Genomic DNA, 20,180 nt, shown 5'->3' with positions numbered 1-20,180 from the left:
CCGGGGCTCCCCAGGTCCCTGTGGCTTCCAGAAGGCCACGGGCACCCGCGGCTATGCCGCGGCAGGGCGGCCCCTACCTTGTCTGCCAGGATGGCGAGGGTGCGCTCGAGGCCGGTGGAGGACCTGTCCTTGGCGGCGCGCGCCAGCCGCTCTGCGTAGTAGCTGACCTGGGTCTTCAGCGTGTTGATCTGGGCGATGATCTCCTTGGCGCGGACGATGTCCTGCGGGATGTAGACGACGGACTGGCAGCTCGACGGCGTGCTGGAAGACGGGGGGCCGCTCAGCTCCCGCACCCCCACCCCTGCCCGCGCCAACGAGCCGCCCCGCCTCTCAGGGACATCTTCCTGGGGGACGGGGAGGTGACGAGCCAAAGTAAATGCCAGCGGGTCCTTCCTGTCCCTACGGCGGAAGCTGGAAAGAGCGACGGCAAACGTCCGGCCTTTCCCTCTCCTCGCCCGTGTCTGCTTGTGCCCCGCGTGCTACGCGTGTGCACAGAGACCGGACGCCGCCCACCGCGGTCACCTTTCCCTTGACTCTCGCTTGCCAGCCGACAGGAGGCCCTCGCTGAGGACGCGGGCAGGCTCACGCCACGGGGCCAGCGCTCCACGGCGAGGTGACGCTGCGGGGGCTCCTGGATTTTGCCCAAAGAAACCATTTTTGTGTTTTTGCTTTAATTTGGCCAATCAGGACCTCCAACATTCTGTGAACCCACCTGAGCCTGCTGACCCGGCCCCCGGGAACCTGGCCTGCCTGGCCCTCGCACCTGTGCCAGGACATCCCGACCTGGAGAAGTCAGGCTAGAGCAGGTGAAGGGGAGTGGACAAAGCGGCCCGTGAGAGGCGAGGACCTGGCACCCTGCTCCCTCCTTGCCCTCCTCCTCGCACGGATCTGGGGGCACAAGGGCAGCTGCAGCCATGGCCCTGCCGGCGCAGGGCCTGGCAGGCATGGGGCCCACGGGTCGGGTGGCCCTGGCCTCTTAGGCAAGGCCTGGGCGGTCCCGTCAGGAGTTCCTCTGCAGACGGCCTTGGGGGCTGCGGTGGCTGCAGGGGCAGCCTCCACGGGGGACCTGTCTCCCAGCAGCAGGGCTCACAGCGCGAGGGGTGGAGCGAGTGCCTGACCGGGCCCGCAGAGCTGCCTGGAGCTTGGGGAAGAGGGAGAAGGTACAGGGCGGGGTGTCGCCTCCCCCGTCACTTCCTCCGAGGTGACGGGCTCGGTCAGGGTGGAAGACCCCCACTGGCCCGCCCTGAGGGTGCCCAAAGGCGGGTGCCAGGAAAGGGCCCGTCCCTCCCCTGGTCATACCCCAGGGCGAACATGCAAAAACCGACCACCAAACACGGGGAGGAAAAGCCCCCAACCCCCCACCACCACCACAATGGAAGAAGCCCATGCAAGCAGGCTGCGCTTCCGCTGCGCGGCACGGCGAGGCACTTCACAGCACGGCGTGCACAAGACCACTTGCCAATCTGCAACCGTTCTTCCGATGAATAGCTGTCATGGCAATTTAGCCTTAAAACATACCCTTTAAGCAGAGTTTGGGAAAACCCATCCATCCGGGCCCCGGTACTGAGGGAACAGGCGCTAAGCCTGCTGCGGGGAGGCGTGGCAGCTGGCGCACGCCGGGCCCGGGCCGGGAGCACCTGCCCTGCTGGCCACCCCTCCCGCCACCCTGAAGGGGTGCACCTGTCCTACCAGGGGCGCCTGCAGCGAGGCCAGGAGCACAGGGCAGAGGGGGGCCTGGGGCCACCGTGCGAAGCGGCCACGGCTGCCCTCTCCGTGGTGGTGAGACAGCGCCCTGCCACTTCCCGCTCCCCCCCCCCCCGGGCTGCTGGAGAAAGGAAGACAGGTCCCAGGTGGGGGGCCAGTGGACAGAGGGCTGACCCCTCAGGGAGCCCAGCCATGGCCCTGGGCTCAGGGCGGCAGCAGTTCCCAAAGAGCTGGGCCCGGGGCACGTCAGGCCTGTGCCCGCACGATGGGCATGGCTGGGGAGGGCCGGGGCAGTAAGGACCCAGAGGCAGCAGGCACACTGGTTTCTGGCAGCCAGCTGATATTTTTGGTGGGGGAAAAAAAATCACTTGGCTACACTGATTCTTGGTTTGCCTGCCAGGGGTGAGGGGCCTGCTAACACTGGTCAAAAATCTGTGTTAATAAAAACCATGAGAACATAAGCCAGCTTCACGCGTACACGACGTGACGGTGGAGTGGACAATGACAAGTCCCAAGACTCTCAAAGGAGCCAGAAAGGGGGGTTCTGGACTCGCCACAGCTGATGCAGTCCCCGCTCCGGCTGCCGGGGGGCCGGGGAACGGGCAGAGGGCTGCTGCCAGGCTCGCGGGCACACGCCTGCGACGGCTATTCATTGTCAGAGGACGGTGCAGATGGCCGGAGGACGGCCTGCACGGTGGCACACGCTCTGCGGCCCCACACGGACGAACCAAGACAGGCTTTCTGCCCGACAGACACTCTCTCACAGACAGAGAACTCACCACCACTCCTCAAAACTGCTACGGAAGAGAACCAAGCGGAGCGTTAGCCATTAGCAGACACCAAAGGCAAACAGAAAATTAAAAGGCCCAGTGACTTTTGTCAAAGTGCTTCAACTGATTTGGAGGCCCCTCCTACGGGGCTGATTATACTCCTGAGCCAGAGTGTGGGCTCCTTGGAGCTCCGGCCCAGGGGATGCTCCACGGTAGACAAGCTACACGTGCCTGTAAAGGCGAGCTCAGTTAACAACAACCCTACCTACAGGGGACTTTATGAGGTTCCTAGGAAATCGGGTAAGAACGTACATTACATATTAGAAAAACACCCAAGGAGCATTTTAGCTAATAGCTCTGAGCTTGTTTGCAGACATGGGAAGCAGCCAGCTCTCGACATCCACAGCTTTCCCAGGATAGGGACAGATGGTGGCTTTACCTCTTGGTGGCCTGAGAGGCCAAAGAGCCTCCTGTGGGCCCCTGGGGCACAGCCCGCATGCCTGCTTTCAGGCTTGGGCTTACCCCTCCCTCGCTGCAATGCACACAGACACGCACTCCCTGGTGGCCCCATGGCGAGTGGGGTGGGCAAATGTGGGGCACAGACGTGCTGGGGTCTGCGGCAGCTGCTCACCAGAGACCCCTGCCCCGGCCACAGCCCCCCTGGCTTTCCCAGCCCCTCAGGCCTCACGGGCCCACCTGGCCCATGGCCCAGGGCTCTGCATGGGAGTGGATGCTGCCCACCCGACAGCCACGTCTGATCCCCCCCACCCTCTGGGCCTGGCTCCACCTTTCCAATGGCCCCGTGCTCAGCTGGCAGGTCTGACCCTTCAGCTCCGCCGCTGCAGGGGCTGGCTATCCTGGGCGCCGCCCCCACTCCCTCCCTGCCTTCCGCCTCCCCGAACACCCGCCCCTCTCGGCAGCTTCCTGCCCGTGGTCTTCTGGAAACTGGGACTGTTGACCGCCGCTGTCCTGTTGCAAAGGAAACCATCTGCTCAGACACCGGCCACGGCTCATGGCAGGGCCAGGGGCGCGGCCACGCAGGGCAGCGGCCTGGAGCGCCACGCAGAGGCCGGGCTTGCGCTTCCAGCCCAGGTGGCCTGCGGGGCAGGAGCAGCGAGCAGGAGCCCCCCTCCCCGGCCAGCTCAGTCACACGCACACAGCAGCACGGGCTCCGTGACGCAGCTGCCCGCCACGCAGAAGCAGACTGGAAAGGCGGGATGTCGTTTGCGGCCATGTTTTGACGTTTGCTTTTTGGACCTGGGACGCATCAGGCAGACGTACAGGGATCAGAAAACCCCTCTAGCTACTTACTGCTTCTTGGTCTCTTCAAATTTGTGCAGCTTTTTGCGGAGACCTCCCGATTTAAAGCCTTGGCAGTGCGCCGCAGGGGCGCCAATGGTGACGATGTCGTAGTTCTGGTCTGCACGACAGAGCGCCGACCCGGTTACCCCGGGTGCAGGCTGCGGGGAGGTACGTCTCCGGGCAGCCTGTGGCCCCCAAGGGCCAGCACGGCCTCGGCCAAAGGGGGTTCTTGCCCCCAGGTGAGGGGGTGGCACGTCTCTGACAAGCCCGGAGGAAGGTCCTTGTAAGCCGACGACCCCCCCAGCCCCAGCAGAGCGCATGGGGAAGGCTGTGGCGGGGGTGGGCAGCCAGGCACCCCCGAGGCCTCGGGGAGAAAGGAAGTCGAGTGTGGACTCAGCCATGCGGGGGAGGATAGTTACCTGAGCCTCCGTCGTCCTGAACTCTCATCCTTTGTATGTGCAAGTTTGTGGGGACAAACTCCAACTTTTTATCAGCTTTTAGGCTGCTTGCTTTAAATGAGGGACCTAAGAAAGTGAAGACAGCAAAGGAAGGTCGAAACGCGCGACGCTGGAGGTGAGCAGGCGTGAGCTGCCCAGAGCGCTTCCGCGTGGAGGCTGCAGGCGAGCAGGCTGCTGGTTGGGGCGGGCTCTTGGCGTCGTGGTGGGCGGCGCGAGGCCGCAGCAGCCCAGGACGCTCCAGCTTGGTGCCCAGCCCTGCCGCGACCCAGACCCCAACCGAGACCTCACACCGAGGCGTGCACAGGGCCGCACCATGTCAGCGCCAGTCTGAAAAGGAAACGTGTTCGTGCCAAAACCACCTGTTCCAATTCTAGAGACAGCCACCGTCCCGGGCCCGGGAAACCGGCTCAGCTAGAGCAGAACGTCTCAACTCTGGGAAGTGACAAAAAGGCCCGCTCGTCACCACGGTCTGTAGGATGCACAAAGGACGCAGACCCCGGCACCTTCCAGCACAGAGATGTCAGTGCTCTCGTTTACACTTGGCCGGGTAAGGGAAGCTGGGGGATGCTTTAGAATAAATCTCCAAAATTTCACTTCCAGAACCAGAATCCAGAACTAATTAAACGAAAAGCCACATGCCTAGAAGAGAAAGGGATTAACTACTAAACTGACAATCAGAAGAGCAAATGAACAATGTACTCCCTCTAGTGGAAAGTAGGAAAGGCTGAGCGGCACACAAACACAGCTCAGCAGTGGTCTGTTTTGTGTTTTGCCACAGGAGCTCATTCTCTCGCGCCTAGTGCTCATGGTGTGTCCAGGAACGGGCCTCAAGGGCCTCCCCACAGCCGCACCGACGGTTTCTGCGTTCTAGAAAGACCCCACAGGCTCTGGACACACTCTAAGGAGCCAGGAGCTCTGGAGAACTCAAGGCTGGGGGTGGGCTCACACCCTCCCCGGGGAATATTAGTTTGGTGCAAAAGGAATTGCAGTGTCAAACCATGAATTTTAAATCATTGTAAGTAGGCTCAGACACATCTTTATTAATCAAAATAGGAACCATTACAACCAACACACTTTTGCCAATGAGAAGTTTGTTTATTCTTGTAGTGTAAAAACCCATGCTCTGGGATTTGATGAACTCTTTTTTTTTTTAAGATTTATTTATTTATTTATTTCTCTCCCCTTCCACCCCGTTGTCTGTTCTCTGTTCTCTGTGTCTATTTGCTGCGGCTTCTTTGTCCACTTCCGTTGTCAGCGGCACGGGAATCTGTGTCTCTTTTTGCTGTGTCATCTTGTTGTGTCAGCTCTCTGTGTGTGCGGAGCCATTCCTGGGCAGGCTGCACTTTCTTTCGCGCTGGGCGGCTCTCCTTACGGGGTGCACTCCTTGCACGTGGGGCTCCCCTATGCAGGGGATACTCCTACATTGCACAGCACTTCTTGCGCGCATCAGCACTGTGCATGGGCCAGCTGCACATGGGTCAAGGAGGCTCGGGGTTTGAACCGCGGACCTCCCATGTGGTAGACGGATGCCCTAACCACTGGGCTAAGTCTGCCGCCCCTGATGAACTCCTGAAAAGCATTTTCTGCATCCTGCTAGTTGTGGAAGCGCTTTCCCTGCAAAAAGTTGTTGAGATGCTTGAAAAAGTGGTAGTCAGTTGGCAAGAGGCCAGGTGAACATGGCGGATGAGGCAAAACTTCATAGTCCAATTCGTTCAACTTTTGAAGTGTTGGTTATGTGACAGACACTGCCATCAGGCATTGTTGCGGAGAAGAATTGGACCCTTTCTGTTGACCAATGCTGGCTGCAGGTGTTGCAGTTTTCGGTGCATCTCATTGATCTGCTGAGCATGCTTCCGAGACGTAATGGTTTCACTGGGATTCAGAAAGCTGTGGAGGTTCAGACAGGCAGCAGACCACCAGACAGTGACCATGGCCTTTCTTGGGGCAAGTTTGGCTTTGGAGCTTCTTCTCGGTCCAGCCACTGAGCTGGTCATCGCTAGTTGTCGTATAAAATCCACTTTCCATCGTACGTCACAACCTGGTTGAAAAACGGTTCACTGTTGTATAGAATAAGAGAAGACGACACTTTTAAATGACGATTTTTTAAATTTTCAGACAGTTCATGAGGTACCCATTTACCAAGCTTTTTCGCCTTTCCCATTGGTTTCAAATGCCAAACGACCATAGAATGGTCGACGTTGAGTTTTTCGGCAACTTCTCACGTAGTTTACGGGGATCAGCTTTGATGAGTGCTCTCGATCGGTCGTTGTCAACTTCCGATGGCCGGCCGCTATGCTCCTCATCTTCAAGGCTCTCGCCTCCTTTGCAGAACTTCTTCAACTGCCTCTGCACTGTATGTTCAATAGCAGTTCCTGGGCCAAATGTGTTGTTGATGTTGCGAGTTGTCTTTGCTGCTTTATGACCCACTTTGAACTCAAATAAGAAAATCGCTCAAATTTGCTTTTTGTCTAACATCATTTCCATAGTCTAAAATAAATATAAACAGCAAGTAATAAGTGGTTAGCAAAAAAACATAAAGCAAGAAATGCACAGTAAGGTGATGTATAACATAATCACATTAAGAACGTATGCCAATATCAAACGCCAAATTTCAACACTGCAAATCACAGTTACTTTTGCACCAACCTAATAGTTTAGCCTGCAAGGGCAGATCCTTAGGCCTCCTTGGGAGAGTGCTGGCACTTTTCCTTCAGACTCAAACCACACCCAGGGCATGGCCACCTTGTCGTCACTCCTATATCCAGAATCTTCACATCCAATTGCAGGGACAGGGCCAGGCGTGCCAGGTCAAGACCACAGGGAAGGGCGTACGATTTTCCTTTCACCCCGAAAGGCCACACAGGAGAGGAGGTGGCGGGAGGGCCTGAGGTCAAAGCTCCAAACACGAGAGCAAGAAGTAAGGGAGGAAAGAAAAAGGGAACGAGTTCAGAACAGCCTTCTGGATTTACCTGAGGACATTTTGAAAATCAACTGGCATCTCAGAGAGAAGAGGCCCGCGAGTACACCCCATTCTTTCTTTCAAGACTTAAAAAGGAAAGAGCCACACAGATGATTCAGACGGTCAAAAAGCACGGCTGAACACTTAAAACGGGGAAACCAGAAAACCACTTTGTCTCAAGGAAACAGCCTGCATCCTCTTCAAGGAAGACGAAACCAGCAGCCTATGCGTTTGTCTTGCCTAGTTTTTCTTCCAGTGGAAGTTTTGGCAGGTGACACCAGAGAAAGAATTTTAATGCAGTTCTCACAGATGTGCCTTTCTAATTAAGACTTAAAAAAATCCATACTTGAAAGAATTCACACCTACGTGGGAATCTATTTTTAGGAACCCACCAAAATGTCTGCCAACGTGAGTATTCTAGCCACTTGGTTTCCCAACTTGGAGCAGAGAATGGAGCAGGTGCGCCCCGAGGGAAGCGGCCCCGACACCCACCTTTGTACTGGTGCAGGTCAGTCAGGTTCTCCTGGTACGCGAGGATGACAGTCTGGTACTGCGTGACGATCTGGCGCCGGAGGCTCTCCCAGCAGGGGGACAGCTCCCCCAGCTCCTCCAGCTCACACACTCTGCAAGCCAGACACACGCGTCAGCCGACCCCGGCTCCCGTGGGGAGGCAGGGGCCCCAACCAGCACGGAGGCGTGCCCACAGCCGTGCCCGGGGAAGGCCCACGATGACGGCTATGCTGCCAGCCCAAAGGTCCACGCAAGTGCGGGAGGACAGGCGGCTCTCGGAGGAACAGGCAAGTGTACGGAGCAGCTTTTCACAGAAACGGTCAAGTGTCCACGGAAAACTAAGTGGAGGGGGGAGGAGCCCCGGTGGCCATGCATGCGACATGCAGGCCACGGAGGCAAAGGCCTCAAGTGCACCTAGACGAATGCCACGAGATGCTTCCGGAACACAGGAGGAGCCTGCCGTCCTCTGCTCGCCATCCCTGCATGCCCCCGTCTCCCCTGGGAGGCTGTCACGAGACAGTGTCTCGCGACCCCCAGCCCTGGCAGGCGTAGAGCAGGCTGGCAGCGGTGCGTGACCCCTGGGATTCAGGGCCGGCCTTTGGGTAGGGAACAAGGGTCACGCGAGCGGCGCTGGGCCCCACTCTTCCTCTGGCTGCCCGTGGAAACTGCTGGAGCCTAACGGGGCCCGTCTTTCCCAGGCTTTCCCCCTGCCGCACGGGGGACGTGGGTGGCACGGAAGCACTGGGGCTGCCAGGGCGTGAGGGCGGGAAGAGGAAGGGAGGAGGACGAGGGGGCCGCTACCAGCCCGAGACCCAGCCAGCTGCGCGAGGCACAGGGGCCAGAGCCAGTGGGCACCGGGCAGAGAACGCGGGTGGGTTTAATGGCAGCACACGGGGGCACAGCGGGAATGGGGGTGGGAAGTAGAAACGACCAAGCGCCTGCACCAGTCGGCGGAATTCACGAATCCTAAAGCTGGTTACTTAAGAGAGGAAAGTACACGTCTACTTAGAAATACAGCGGGAAACGCTCCAAGCACCCGCAGGGGGTAAGTGGAAGTGGACCCGAATGGGCCACGAGACTTCTGCTTTCTGTGGAAACCTTTTAGAAGATTCAGCTTTTCGTACTGTGCACTTAACTTTCCCTTGAGAAAAACAAAAGCTAATTTTATAAAAGCTTTCCACCTTCCACAAAACTGTCTGAACTTGAAAAGAAAATCAAAACCTGTAGCACTTAATTATTTAATGAGCAAAAACGGGGCAACAGTGCCCCAGGGCATGCAGGGCTGGGGCCGCACGCCCTGCCCCCTGCAGCTCCACTGCTGGACAGCAACGGCCTCCCCGTCCCCGCCTGCGCCCTCCCTCCCCAGCTCCCGCTGCAGATGCGCAGCTCTCGCACGCAGCCCCAGCCTCGCAGCCCGTCCCGCGCTGCCATCTCTCCGGCGGTGAACCGACCGTGCGCAGTCCTGCCTCCTCGCGACCAAGCCATCTGTTTAGTATGACGCTGAGAGTTTTGCTGGGAAAAGGGGATTTTTGTGTATGTGTACAATTATCTGATTCTCTTTCATTTCAGAAGTCAATGCTTTTCACTGATACCCAGTTCTTATTTGAAATATTTGAAAAAATAGGAAACCTATACTGAAGAAAAGAAACACACAAGTAAATGGCAGAAGGCAGGCCTGGTTCTGGGCAGAAGGCAAGGCCCGAGAGCAAGGCTGAGCTGCGGGGCCCACCTTGCCCGCGTTCCCTACCGCGCTCCTCGCCAGCTGGGCTAGGAGCCGCCGCCCGAGGGGGCACCGACCCAAACCCCTCAGCTCGGAGCGGTCTGGAGGAGGCAGGGCTCATCTGTCCACAAAAGACAAGTCGATTCCGTCACCACCAGGAGCGAGTGCCCCAGAAGGAAAGCATCCGCTGAAGGGATGAACCCTCTGAAGTCATAATGCACCAGCCTTGGAAAATGACGCCACGGTTAGAAATAACACAAAAACCAAAGAGGCGTGGAAAAGGTAGGCTGTGGCCACGTGAATATACATAAATACGGGCGAAGATGAAGGGAAATTTTTAAATTAAAATGGCTGTATAAAAGATGTGCAGAGAGAAGACAATATGGGAAAATAGTAGCAGTCGATGACTTAGATGCAAGTCATCCGCGTGTTCACGGCATTACTACCCGGACGTTCCCTGAATGTGAGATAAATGAAAACAGCTGGGTTGGAGCAGTGGGGCCCGGCTCCCTGGGATCTTTCCAGTGCTCTGGTTATACTGTGCTCGGAGCTGAGACGGCGGCAGGAGGGGGCGGGGCCTGCGGGCAGGGGTCGGGCTGCGCTGCCTGGGCCCCTCGGGCCTCCTCGACCAGCACCCACGCCCCGCGCCGAGAGTCCGGCAGCTCAGGCCCACTTGCCGACGCCCATCCCGGCGACGGCCCCAAGGATGGGAGACCCTCGCCCCAGGCTGAAGGAGAGGTGAGGCGGGGGCGCGGCTGGCTCCCCGGCCTGCCGAGGGGGTCGCAGGGGCGCAGTGGGCGCACAGGCCCCCGCCTCACCTGGCCGCGTCCTCCTCCAGCAGGAGCTTCACGAACTGCCGCGGCACGTGCACGGACAGCACGCTCTCCGCCATCTGCTCCAGGATCCGCAGGTGGCTGCCGTCGGTCGTTGGGAACCGGTACATGCGGCAGATGGCACCGCCGAACACTGGGCGGGGCAGGAGACAGCGGTGAGCGGGGCACCCCTGCCCCGGACCTCCACTGGCCAAACCCCCAGCGTGCCACGCACGGGCCTCGGCCCCGGACGGGTCACCACTGCTGGCCCAGGCTGCCAGCCCCACACCCCGCGGGACCCCCTCCTGCCGCCCGTGGGGCCCAGCTGGGCTGGCTACCCGGCGGGGGCAGAGAGCGCGAGGGCCACTCCTGGCCGGCGAGGCAGCGACAGAGGAAGCTGCTTACCCGACTTGAGGAGAGTGTCTTTCCGCAAGGAGGCGTACTTGGACCGGATTCCCAACGACTCGGTCAGGCTCTCGTCCACGGGCAGAACTGTCTGGTAATGAGCAGAAAACAAGGAACCCTGAGAGCCAGGCAGCGCGCAGGAGGACGCCGCCTGAACGCATCGTGGGAGACGTAAAACAAAGCGCGCAGCACGCAGCCACGATGTGGCCTGGGTCACAGGAAGGAGCCCGCGGCCCAGCACGAGGAGCCCCGTGTCTGCCTTCCTGCAGCGTCTTTCCACGGAGTCCCTTTCCGCTCAGGGCTCTTTCGGGCCAGATGCCGCGGCTTGCAGCACCTCCAGAGCTCACGCTTGGGGCTCGCTGTTTGGGGTGTTTTACGGCATTGGTTTTGCTGTGAGGCTCGGGGTCAGAATGCCGGTTGGAGAGCCTGAGCGCACGTGTATGGGCGAGGGCTGGCGGGCAGGAGGGCGAGGGCTGGCGGGCAGGGCGAGGGGTGGGCACGGAGCACGCAGGGTGGTCGCGGCCTCACGTGGGCCTCACGTGGGCCTGGGGACGGTGTTGAGAAAACAGAAGGCAGCCATGTCCCCCCCAGCTCACCCTCCCGTTGACGGTGTCCGGGGCCCGGGTGACAGGTGGCCGTGGGTCCGACTTCTCCTCCATCTGCCAGCCGATCACGGCGATGCTGCCCACGCGGTCGCTCTCCGCAGACCTGCGACAGAGCGTGCTCAGACGGGCACCTCACCCTGGGCTGTGTGCTCGGGTGTGGGCGAGGCTGGGCCTGGGGCAGGGCCGGGAGCCCCCAGCCGGCAGCCGGCAGGTCTGTGGGCACTGGGAGGCACAGGCCATCGAGCCCGGATGGGGCCACACCTAGAGGGGGCCCGAGCACCGGCGGCCGCAAAGCCGGGAGGCCTGCCCCAGAGCCGCCGCTGCCCCGGCTGGACCCTGCCCGGGGCTCAGGGCACGACCCCTGCCGCCCCTTCCCCGCCGCCAGCCCCCACGGGTCCCCAGAGTAAGCTGGAAGCCCTGAACCCTGACGCCGCGCGGCTGCCACACTCCGGCCCCATGCTGGCCCCAGGCTCCTCGGGGTGACCAACGGCCACCTGGCCCTGCCCTTACCCCTCGGGGAAGCCCCGGACACCCCGCGGCCTGGGCCGGGGGCTCGACGCCTGGCTCTGCAGCCCTAAGCATCCCCGTGCTCACGTCGACTGGCCGGATCCCCCGTGACTTTCTCTAACATCAGAGCCCGGAACCCACATGGGCCAGGCCGACGGCCGCTTCCTACATCTAACACAAACCCACTGCTCTGGTTCGGCTATGCCGCGCCTGAACCTCCTCCAGGAGCCTTCCCGCCACACGCTCCACTCATTTTACCTCCGATTCTCCTCACTGTGAGCCAAACTCTGCGACACCCGGGGCTGCCCTGGGCTCCGTCCGCCCCCGCCCCACGGCCAGTGCCTGTGACATTGCCGTTACCCCAGTTTGAGAATGGCTCGATACGAATCTTCTTTGCCAAAATTTTCTTTGCTATTGGGACTATTTTGGCAGATGATGGAGAGACTCCAAATTTTACATTATTTTGGAAAAAAAGCTCCTTGTCAGGGTTTGGATGGGAATTCTCCCTAAAATAGATCTGGGGAAAGCTGACACCTTGACATCTGTCGTCCCTCTTCCCAGAGCACCTGCCCTGTGCCAGGCAGTGTGCTAGGGCGTGGGGTGCGGGGGTGGAGACAGACAGCCTCTGCCCCCGGGAGGAGCCCTCGCTGCACAGGGTCAGACGACAGACACTCGCAGGTCCTCGGCGCCCCTGGCCTGCAGGCTCCTCGCACTGGTGCTGCCCTCGCCTCCGACCAGCCCCGGGGAGGGCGAGCACACGCCCCGCGGGCGGAACACGGTGCCTTCCCCATCTGCTTCTTGACCTCCTAGTTCCAGGCTCCTCCCAAGAAACGAGCTGAAGCACCGACCTTAGTGTCAAGTGCAGCCTGTGGTGGCGGTCCTGGAGCAGGTCTCTGACCACGAACGTCCCGGAGCCCAGCAGGTACATCTGGGGAGACGGGGGCACGTCAGCGGGAGCACGCTCCTCTGGGCCAATTCCCACGCCCTAGGGCCCGGCTGGCGTCCCCTCGGCTCGCCTGACCCTCTTTCGGGCTTAGGGGCCTGACAGGGACAAACACACCCGGATGCTAGGTATGTCGTGAGCCAAGCTGAAGTCAGCGTGTGTCCATCTCATGCTTGGGTGGTCACATAAATCTGGGAAAGGGAAGAAAACCCCAAGAACTGTAACGTGGTACTTAACTGTTCCCTGAGATCTATCTTTGACGTCATATACAGAGAGTTTGATTTGGGTCATCTGATTGATGAGAGAGTCTTGAAAGAAGGCAATACTGCTTAGAAATATAGGATTGTTGGTTCCCTAGAAGAGAAAAAAATGCAGATATTAGAAGGTAATCAGAATATAGAGTTGACTTTTTAAAAAGTAGTTGCTTTTAAAATACACCAAATTTTCAGAATGAGAAACTCATGTTCTTACCAGTGTGGATCCATACGATATCAGCTGCTTAAACTGACACAAAATTGCAAAACTACTTTCCAAAAAAGAAAAAGTTCTCATTTACAAGCATCTTTCTAAGTGTTTCCCACTCAATGGGAGGAATTTTCCGAAACCTGAAACGAGCGGAACGCGTCCCAGTCCCCTAAGTGGGCTGTGGCGCTGGCTGTCCAGCCACTCGGGGACCGTCCCTTATCACACAAGCAGGTAGACGACAGGCAGTGGAGGGCCGTGCCCGCTCGCTGCTTGGAATGACGAAGGCCTGACTTTACACAGCGCCTCCTTTCCAGGCCCAGCTGCTCATTTCTAGATCCCAGGTGGCTCCTCCTGACAGCTCAGCCCCCCACGCCTCACACACAAAAAAGCCCCTAAGATCACATTCTCTCTTTCCCAAGCAAGGGCCAGCGACCTCGGCTGGATGGCTAGTCCTGCTCCTGCCCTGCTCCTGCCCTGCTCCTGCCCCGGGCAGCGCCTGCTGAGCCCCGCCCTGCGGCTCCCGACCCCGTCACTGCCTGCTGGGGGGACGCCCATCTGGCCAGCCCCCTCTCCCTCCAGCCACCCTTGCTGAGGGCGTCTCTGCCTCTTCCCAAGCAGGCAGGACACCCGAGCAGCCTCCCGCTCTGCCGCTCCCGACCGCCCGGCATCCGGGGCGTCTCTCACACCCACCCCTCCTTTCCACTCCCCGCGGCACACCTGCCCAGGTGACGCCCTGCTCGAAAGCCTGCAGGTACCGGCTCGCTGCCGCCTGGTGCTCAAGGCCCCTACTCCTTGTTCTCCTCGGGTTTTTTGCACACACACAGTGGGGTCTGGTTATGCCGCAAACCCGCCCGGCCCTCCTCCGCCCAGCCTCTGCATGACCCCCCGAGTTGTGGCCTGCGAGGTCGCCGCGCCAGCATGCCCTCCGTGACTCCAAAGGACCACGGCAGGGTGGATTTGTTTCTCCAAGTCGGGAGTGACCGAGCGTCGGGAAGCGAGCCTTCCGGGGGTCCGGAGCTCGAGGGGGCTTCATCACGCCCTGCTGGAGGTGAACACAGCCGTGCTCATCAAATGACTGGCTGCCTGGCTTCGAGTGGCTTGAAAAGAAAGCCAGCCGACAGGACCAGTGACAAAAGCCAAGGCTGAGAGAAGACAGGATGGTGCACCTGCCGAGATTCCATTTTGGTAAAAAATAAAGCAAAAGGAAAAGAGTTGCAGACGGGGTTCGGCAGTGTATGTAAAAGTGGGCAAGCCTCTGCCACACCATCGGTGGGGCTTTGGGGGAAGTGGCACAATCTGAGGGGCACTGGATGCGTTTCTTTGATGTCTGAGTTTCAGACATCTTTTGGGCACATTAGAAAATTTAAAAAAAGCATTTTCTAGGGAAAGGAAGTGGTAGTTTTTGCGAGAAAACACCTGTTGGAAAATTAAAGAATGAAACATGGGATTTGGGGGTGGCCTTAAGGAACCCGCAACACGTTCAACCCAGGAACCAAAAAAAGTGACTTCTGGAATGATTGCAGAGGTGCCACAGTGCAGGACTGAGACACGTGCAGGACTGAGACACGAGGCGGGGCCACCCAGAGGACACTCCACTTGCGGCACGTGCGCCCCTGACCCGCGGCTGTGGTGAGGGTGTGGGCGGACCTGGGCACCGCGCGGCGGACTGCACAGCCACAAGAGCATTCTCCCTAGGGCGAAGCTCGATCCAGACTCGGGCAGGAAAAAACCGGCCCATGCCAGCAGCGAGTGTGGCTGTGAGCAAGCACACCCAAGAGGCGGGACAGCCATGAGGCTTCCCGCCGCCCGAGCCCAAAGGACGCGGTGCCATCAGGCTTGCCGCGCGAGTCTTTGAACCATGGACATTAAGGGGTAAGAAGAACCTCTTACCCAAATGCTGAAAAGTCTAACCCCATTAAAAAAATGAAAATAGCTCCTGAACCAGTTTCCCAAGAGCTCTGTGCCGCGGTGGGGTGCACAGCGCCGGGAGTGCCGGGCGGGGCTGCGCAGGAGCGCTCGGCGGCAGGTGCTGCCCAGGGCCCTGCGTGGCCGCCCTGTCAGCAGGAGAGCAGGGCCGCCTCGGGCCCGCCCAGGCTCCCGGTCAGCCGCCGCCGCCGCCCAGGGTGCCCCCTCTGGGGGCCACGGCCACGCCTGCCCCCACTCAGGTGAGACGCTCCTGGGGAGCGGGACCTGTACCCCGAGATCGTCATGCCTCCTTCCCAGGGCGGCAGTGCTCAACAATGCTCAGCAAGCGGGACTCTTCGGCGTGAGCTGGGGAACGTTCCTAGGGTCTGCAGGGGTGGTCTGTCTTCTAAAACCTAGAACTGGGGGGCGGAGGAAAGGAGTTCACGTGCCGGGCGACGCCCAGGCCAGGAAGCCCCAGCAGGGCTCACAGGGCCGAGAGACCCTCGCAGACCTCATGGAGGCACCTCCCCCAGGCAGTGTCCTAAGTGACGCAGCGCCCACAAGTTTAAAGGCTGTCGTACAGCTCCCTCGGTGAACGTACAGAAGCTAAGTTAACATAAAAAGTAAACACACAACTCAAAAGGTCATAAAAATAAAAGCCAACAACAGTAGGAGTACGTCCCAGTAAGAGGATGGTTAAAGGTTACCATTTCTCCAAGCTTTAACGAATGCACACAGTTCTCCAAAAGTAGCACTCAATAGCAAGTAATGAGGAAGAAGTAGGTCCTACATCTGAAATGGCAATCAGCCTTATAAGGACCATTGCTCAAAAATAAGCCATCAGTAGCTAATCAATTATCGTAAAGGACATGGCAAAAAAAATCATCACCCCGATAAGGAGCTGCTATAAAAAATACATCAAGGGAAAGATGGCAAGCGTTCGCGGAAATGAAACCGCAGCTGCTCCGGAACAGACCGACCCTCCCGCCCGGCAGTGCCCACCTCGATGATCTCCGTCTGCGCGTGCTTCGTCCAGAAGGCCTGAGGAGGGGTCGTCACGCTGACTGCGACAAAACTGTTTGGTTTGCGATCTAGTGACGGAGTGTGCAGCTCACTGCAAGCTGCGGAATTAAAATGGGAGAAAGCAAATCCTTTAAAACCAGGCTCTAGTTAGTTCTCTGGTGGGCACAAACCCTAAGAAAGACGTGAAATAAAAGGGCCGAGAAAACCACATGCAGCTGCCACGGGGGGCTGAGCTTCGGAATTCCGAGGAGCCTCTTGTCACGCCTCACCCAGACGACAACGTGGTGAGCGCCGGGGTGAACGGGCAGGAGGGGCTTTTGTGTGCACGAGCTGAGCACAAAGCCAGCGAGCCCCCGAGCTGGCTCGGCACTACCTGAGCTTCCAACCAGGGCCGCTAAGCAGCCAGAGCCTCTAAAATCACACCCCATGAACACACATGCCACGGAGCCACGCGGGTGGGTGGGGATGGAGGCCGGAAGCAGGGCCTTTTCAGGCAGTGAAACGGGTCAGTGTGACGCTGCAATGACGACACGACATTATGCAGTTGTCAGACTCTAAAGCTGCACAGCACGAAGTAGAAACCATAATGTCAACCACAGACCATGGTTGTAGCAATGCTTCACTAGTTACCCAGTTTAACAAATGCACACACTAATAGAGGAAGCTGTGGGGGGGATTATATGGGAACTCCCCACACTTTCAGTGTATTTTTTCTTTAAGTCTAAAACTTCTCTACAAATATAGTTTGCTGCCAAAAAAAATTCTATGGCAAAATAAACCAAGCTTTTTTTTTTTTAAGGATGTCATTACTTATTTTCCTTGAAAGATTCCTGTCAAATGCAAGATTACTAAAAATGTTAGTTTTTGGAACTAAGGTTACCTAGGAGTACTGTTTCAGTTAGAATATTTATTGTACTGAGAATTTTGAAATAGATTACAAGATAAGAATTAGAATTATCTAATTCTACCATGGAGCGACCACAGGAAAAATGATAGTTCACTGACTCTAAGATGTTACCTGTTACAAGACACACCATGAAAGAAAAAACTGCAATTAAACAAGAATATGACATTGTCCATAGGACACGGCCAGGTTTCAGAGAGGTCTGATGTGAAAACACGTTCATGCTGGAACTGATGAAATACATGGTAAAACAAAATTTAACAACAGTAAAAAAAGAGCTTTTGGGGGAGGGGGCGTTTAGAAATATAAATGCCCAGTTTCTCCCCTTCAATTAAGAACAGAGAGTATTAAACTTGATTAGCTCTCATTTAAAAACTCTTCCTCATGGACCCAACAGGTGGGAAAAATGCAGAAGGGAAGCTGGAAGTGGAGGAGGACAGGATGGAAGGAAACATGAACAGCGAGGAAAGAAAGACGGGAAGAAATAGGGGAAAAAGAGATTGAATGAGTGAGATGCAAAGGAAGGGCAGGAGGCGGCGCAAGTCAGCAGGGGGGCTCGGGCGGTGGCTCTGGCCGTTCTGAGCTGACCCACTCCTCGTGTCATCGGGAGGAGGTTCTCTGAAAGCAGCAGCACAGCTCAGACTGCTCCTCTGCTGCTGAAACACGGCGACCTCGTCTGCCAGCACTGCCACTGCAGAATGCCCTGCTGAGGGTGTGCTTGATTTCAGCAGTCTTTCACTCAGTACACCCAGATGCTCGGCCCCGCCCCTCCTGCACGTCTTCTGGGTTTCCATTCCTTCCCACGTCTGGGAACTTCCACTTGGAATCCCTTCCTTCTGCTTAGGAAAGTCTTACGACTGTTTATACTGCAAGTCTGGAGTTGACATATTCTTGCAGTTTTTATGGTCTGAAAATGTCCTTATTCCATCTTAATTCTGGAAGGATTTTTCACTATGTATAGAATTCTAGGGAAGTCATTTCCTCTAATCCTAAGAGCCTGCTATCTAGGGGCTTCTATTCCTTTCTGTTGTGAAGTCAGCGGTGAGTCTAATTGCTGCTCTTTTGAAGATAATGTGTGTGCACGCGCGTGTGCATGCATGAGTGTGTGCATTCGTGAGCGTGTGTGCATACAAGTGCGTGCGTGTGCACGAGTGCATGCAGGGGTGTGTGTGCGTGTGTGTGCATGCAAGTGTGCGTGCATGTGCACGAGTGCATGCAGGGGTGTGTGTCTGCATGCACTTTCTGGCAGCTTCTAAGATTTTCTGAATTTGGCTTTTCAGCAGTTTTACAATGGCATATCTAGGTATATTTTCTCCTTATTCTTTGACTTGCTGTAGTTCATCAGTTTGGGAGAAATATTAAACATTAAAGTACTGTTTCTGCCCCGTCTCTCTTTATGCTCCTTCTGGGACAGGAATAAATGTCTTGGATCTTCTCATTGTGTTCTCTGTGTGTTTTTTTTACCCTCAACTCTCATTTCTTTTTCCCATTATTTTATCTATCTGGCTTCATGTGGGCAATTTTTTTCTTGACCTATATCTAAAGTATTATTTTCTCTTTGAGTCTAATCTGCTTTTTAAACTGATCCCTTGATTTTTTAAAAATTTCAGTTATTTTACTTTCAATAATCATTTCGTCCTTTTTATGGTTTCTAGTTCTCTGATAAAATGCTATTGTCTTTATTCTCCTTTAACATCATAAATACTGTTATTTTAAGTTTCTTATCTATTAACTCCAATATCTGGAGCCTCTGTTGATCTGTTCCCATTGTCTGTTGGTTCTGTTCATGCTTGTCTCCATATTTCAGAGAATTCTTGATTTTATGCTGAGTATTATATTTGGAAAATTGTTTACAGATAATCTGAGGACAAGGGTTGTGCTCTTTCTCCAGAGAAGAGGTGTGGCTGCTCTGCTGGGTGTGCGAAAGAAAGCGCTGGCCATCGAGAGTCACTGTCACTACGGCAGTTTGATGGTGTTTCTCCAAAAATACACCGGATTGTGTTTGTGAACTGGCCTGTTCCTCTGGGCTCAGAGTTTCACTTTTACTTGTTTCAGTTGTGATTAGGGCTTTGGCCAACGTCAGTGGGACACTGAATCCACGCCCCCTTGGCGGGCAGAAACTCACAGAGAAAACTAAACGGCAAAGGAGTGAGTTGGAGTTTTGATCCTGGAGCCCAGGAAGTAAACGCACAGAGAAGCAGATGTGTGAGGAAGGAGAGAGGGCACCAAGAGACACGGCAGAGGTCCCGGGAAGAGAGAGGAGCCGTTGGCCTGAGTTCACAGCTGGCCTCGGGAAGAGAGCAGAGCAGCGAGCCCGGAGAGAAACCAGCCACAGGAGAGAGACGAGCCTTGTCCCAGCCTGCGGCTGAGATGGAAGAAGCTGGGACCACGGAGCCTTAGGAGGAGAGGGAGCCTGAATCCTCGCAGACGTCACCCACCATCTGCGTCGACACGTGGCAACAGACTAGGTGAGAAAGTACCTCATAAGGTACCTTTCAGTTGGACTCTCTAGGGCCTTGAGACCGTGAGCTTCTACCCCAAATAAACGCCTTTATAAAAGCCCACAGAGTGCTGGCCCTTGCATCAGTGCCCCTTCGGCTGACCAGCGCAGCCGCTGTTGCACGAGGTCTGTCTGGAGCACTGCTCAGCAGCTGGACCCCGTATCCCTGCGCTCTGGAATCGCCACACGCCCGCGAAGGAGCAAGCGGGCCTCAAAGGAATAAACAACCCCCAGATCCTTTACATCTTCTATTAGTTCTTTGGAGACTCAGACCAGATATTTCTTGTATTTGGACCATTTTCTCTGGTTGTCCTTAGTGCTCGTGGTTGATTTTTTTATCGACACGTGGAAGATCTGCTCTTCATCCTTGGAGCTGAGGAATTTCACGAGTCGGTGCCTGGCACTCAGGGAGCAGCCTGGGCCTCGAGTCTTTACCTCAGGAAAGGTTTCTTCTCTTCTCTCGGCCCGTGGCTGCTCCTCTCCCTCGCCCTCGCTCTTCTCCAGGGTCTCTAGCCATCAAACATCGGGGCTCCAGGATTTCTCACAATCTCCATTTCTTTGGATTTTTACTTTATGGTGAAACTATTCCTTCATTTCCCTTCACAGAGTAATAATAGCCTTTAACAGTATTTGCGTTTTTCTTTTTTTACCATTTTAATATTAAGAAATTATTCACACACCATAAAAT

At 56.6% G+C, this 20,180-nt stretch overlaps 1 protein-coding gene across 31 annotated transcripts in view; it reads right to left on the bottom strand.

Annotated features, from left to right (window-relative positions):
* The window catches only part of INPP4A (inositol polyphosphate-4-phosphatase type I A), a 102,406-nt gene that overhangs the window by 24,630 nt on the left and 57,596 nt on the right, over positions 1-20,180 (bottom strand). For 18 of the 31 annotated variants that reach the window (XM_058278155.2, XM_058278154.2, XM_058278147.2 and 15 more), the window contains 11 exons: positions 16,068-16,186; positions 12,933-13,049; positions 12,601-12,680; positions 11,237-11,348; positions 10,641-10,731; positions 10,242-10,389; positions 7,686-7,816; positions 4,196-4,300; positions 3,786-3,894; positions 2,484-2,501; positions 78-261 (listed from right to left, as the gene is read on the bottom strand). In XM_058278155.2, the coding sequence (XP_058134138.1) occupies positions 78-261; positions 2,484-2,501; positions 3,786-3,894; positions 4,196-4,300; positions 7,686-7,816; positions 10,242-10,389; positions 10,641-10,731; positions 11,237-11,348; positions 12,601-12,680; positions 12,933-13,049; positions 16,068-16,186 (1,214 nt within the window). The remainder of the gene's footprint in view (positions 1-77; positions 262-2,483; positions 2,502-3,785; positions 3,895-4,195; positions 4,301-7,685; positions 7,817-10,241; positions 10,390-10,640; positions 10,732-11,236; positions 11,349-12,600; positions 12,681-12,932; positions 13,050-16,067; positions 16,187-20,180) is intronic. The other 13 variants (XM_058278143.2, XM_071208716.1, XM_058278149.2 and 10 more) reach the window with 1 other exon arrangement.

Source organism: Dasypus novemcinctus, chromosome 17 (assembly GCF_030445035.2).
Source record: "Dasypus novemcinctus isolate mDasNov1 chromosome 17, mDasNov1.1.hap2, whole genome shotgun sequence".
NCBI lineage: Eukaryota > Metazoa > Chordata > Mammalia > Cingulata > Dasypodidae > Dasypus > Dasypus novemcinctus.
This window is presented reverse-complemented; position numbering and strand designations above follow the sequence as displayed.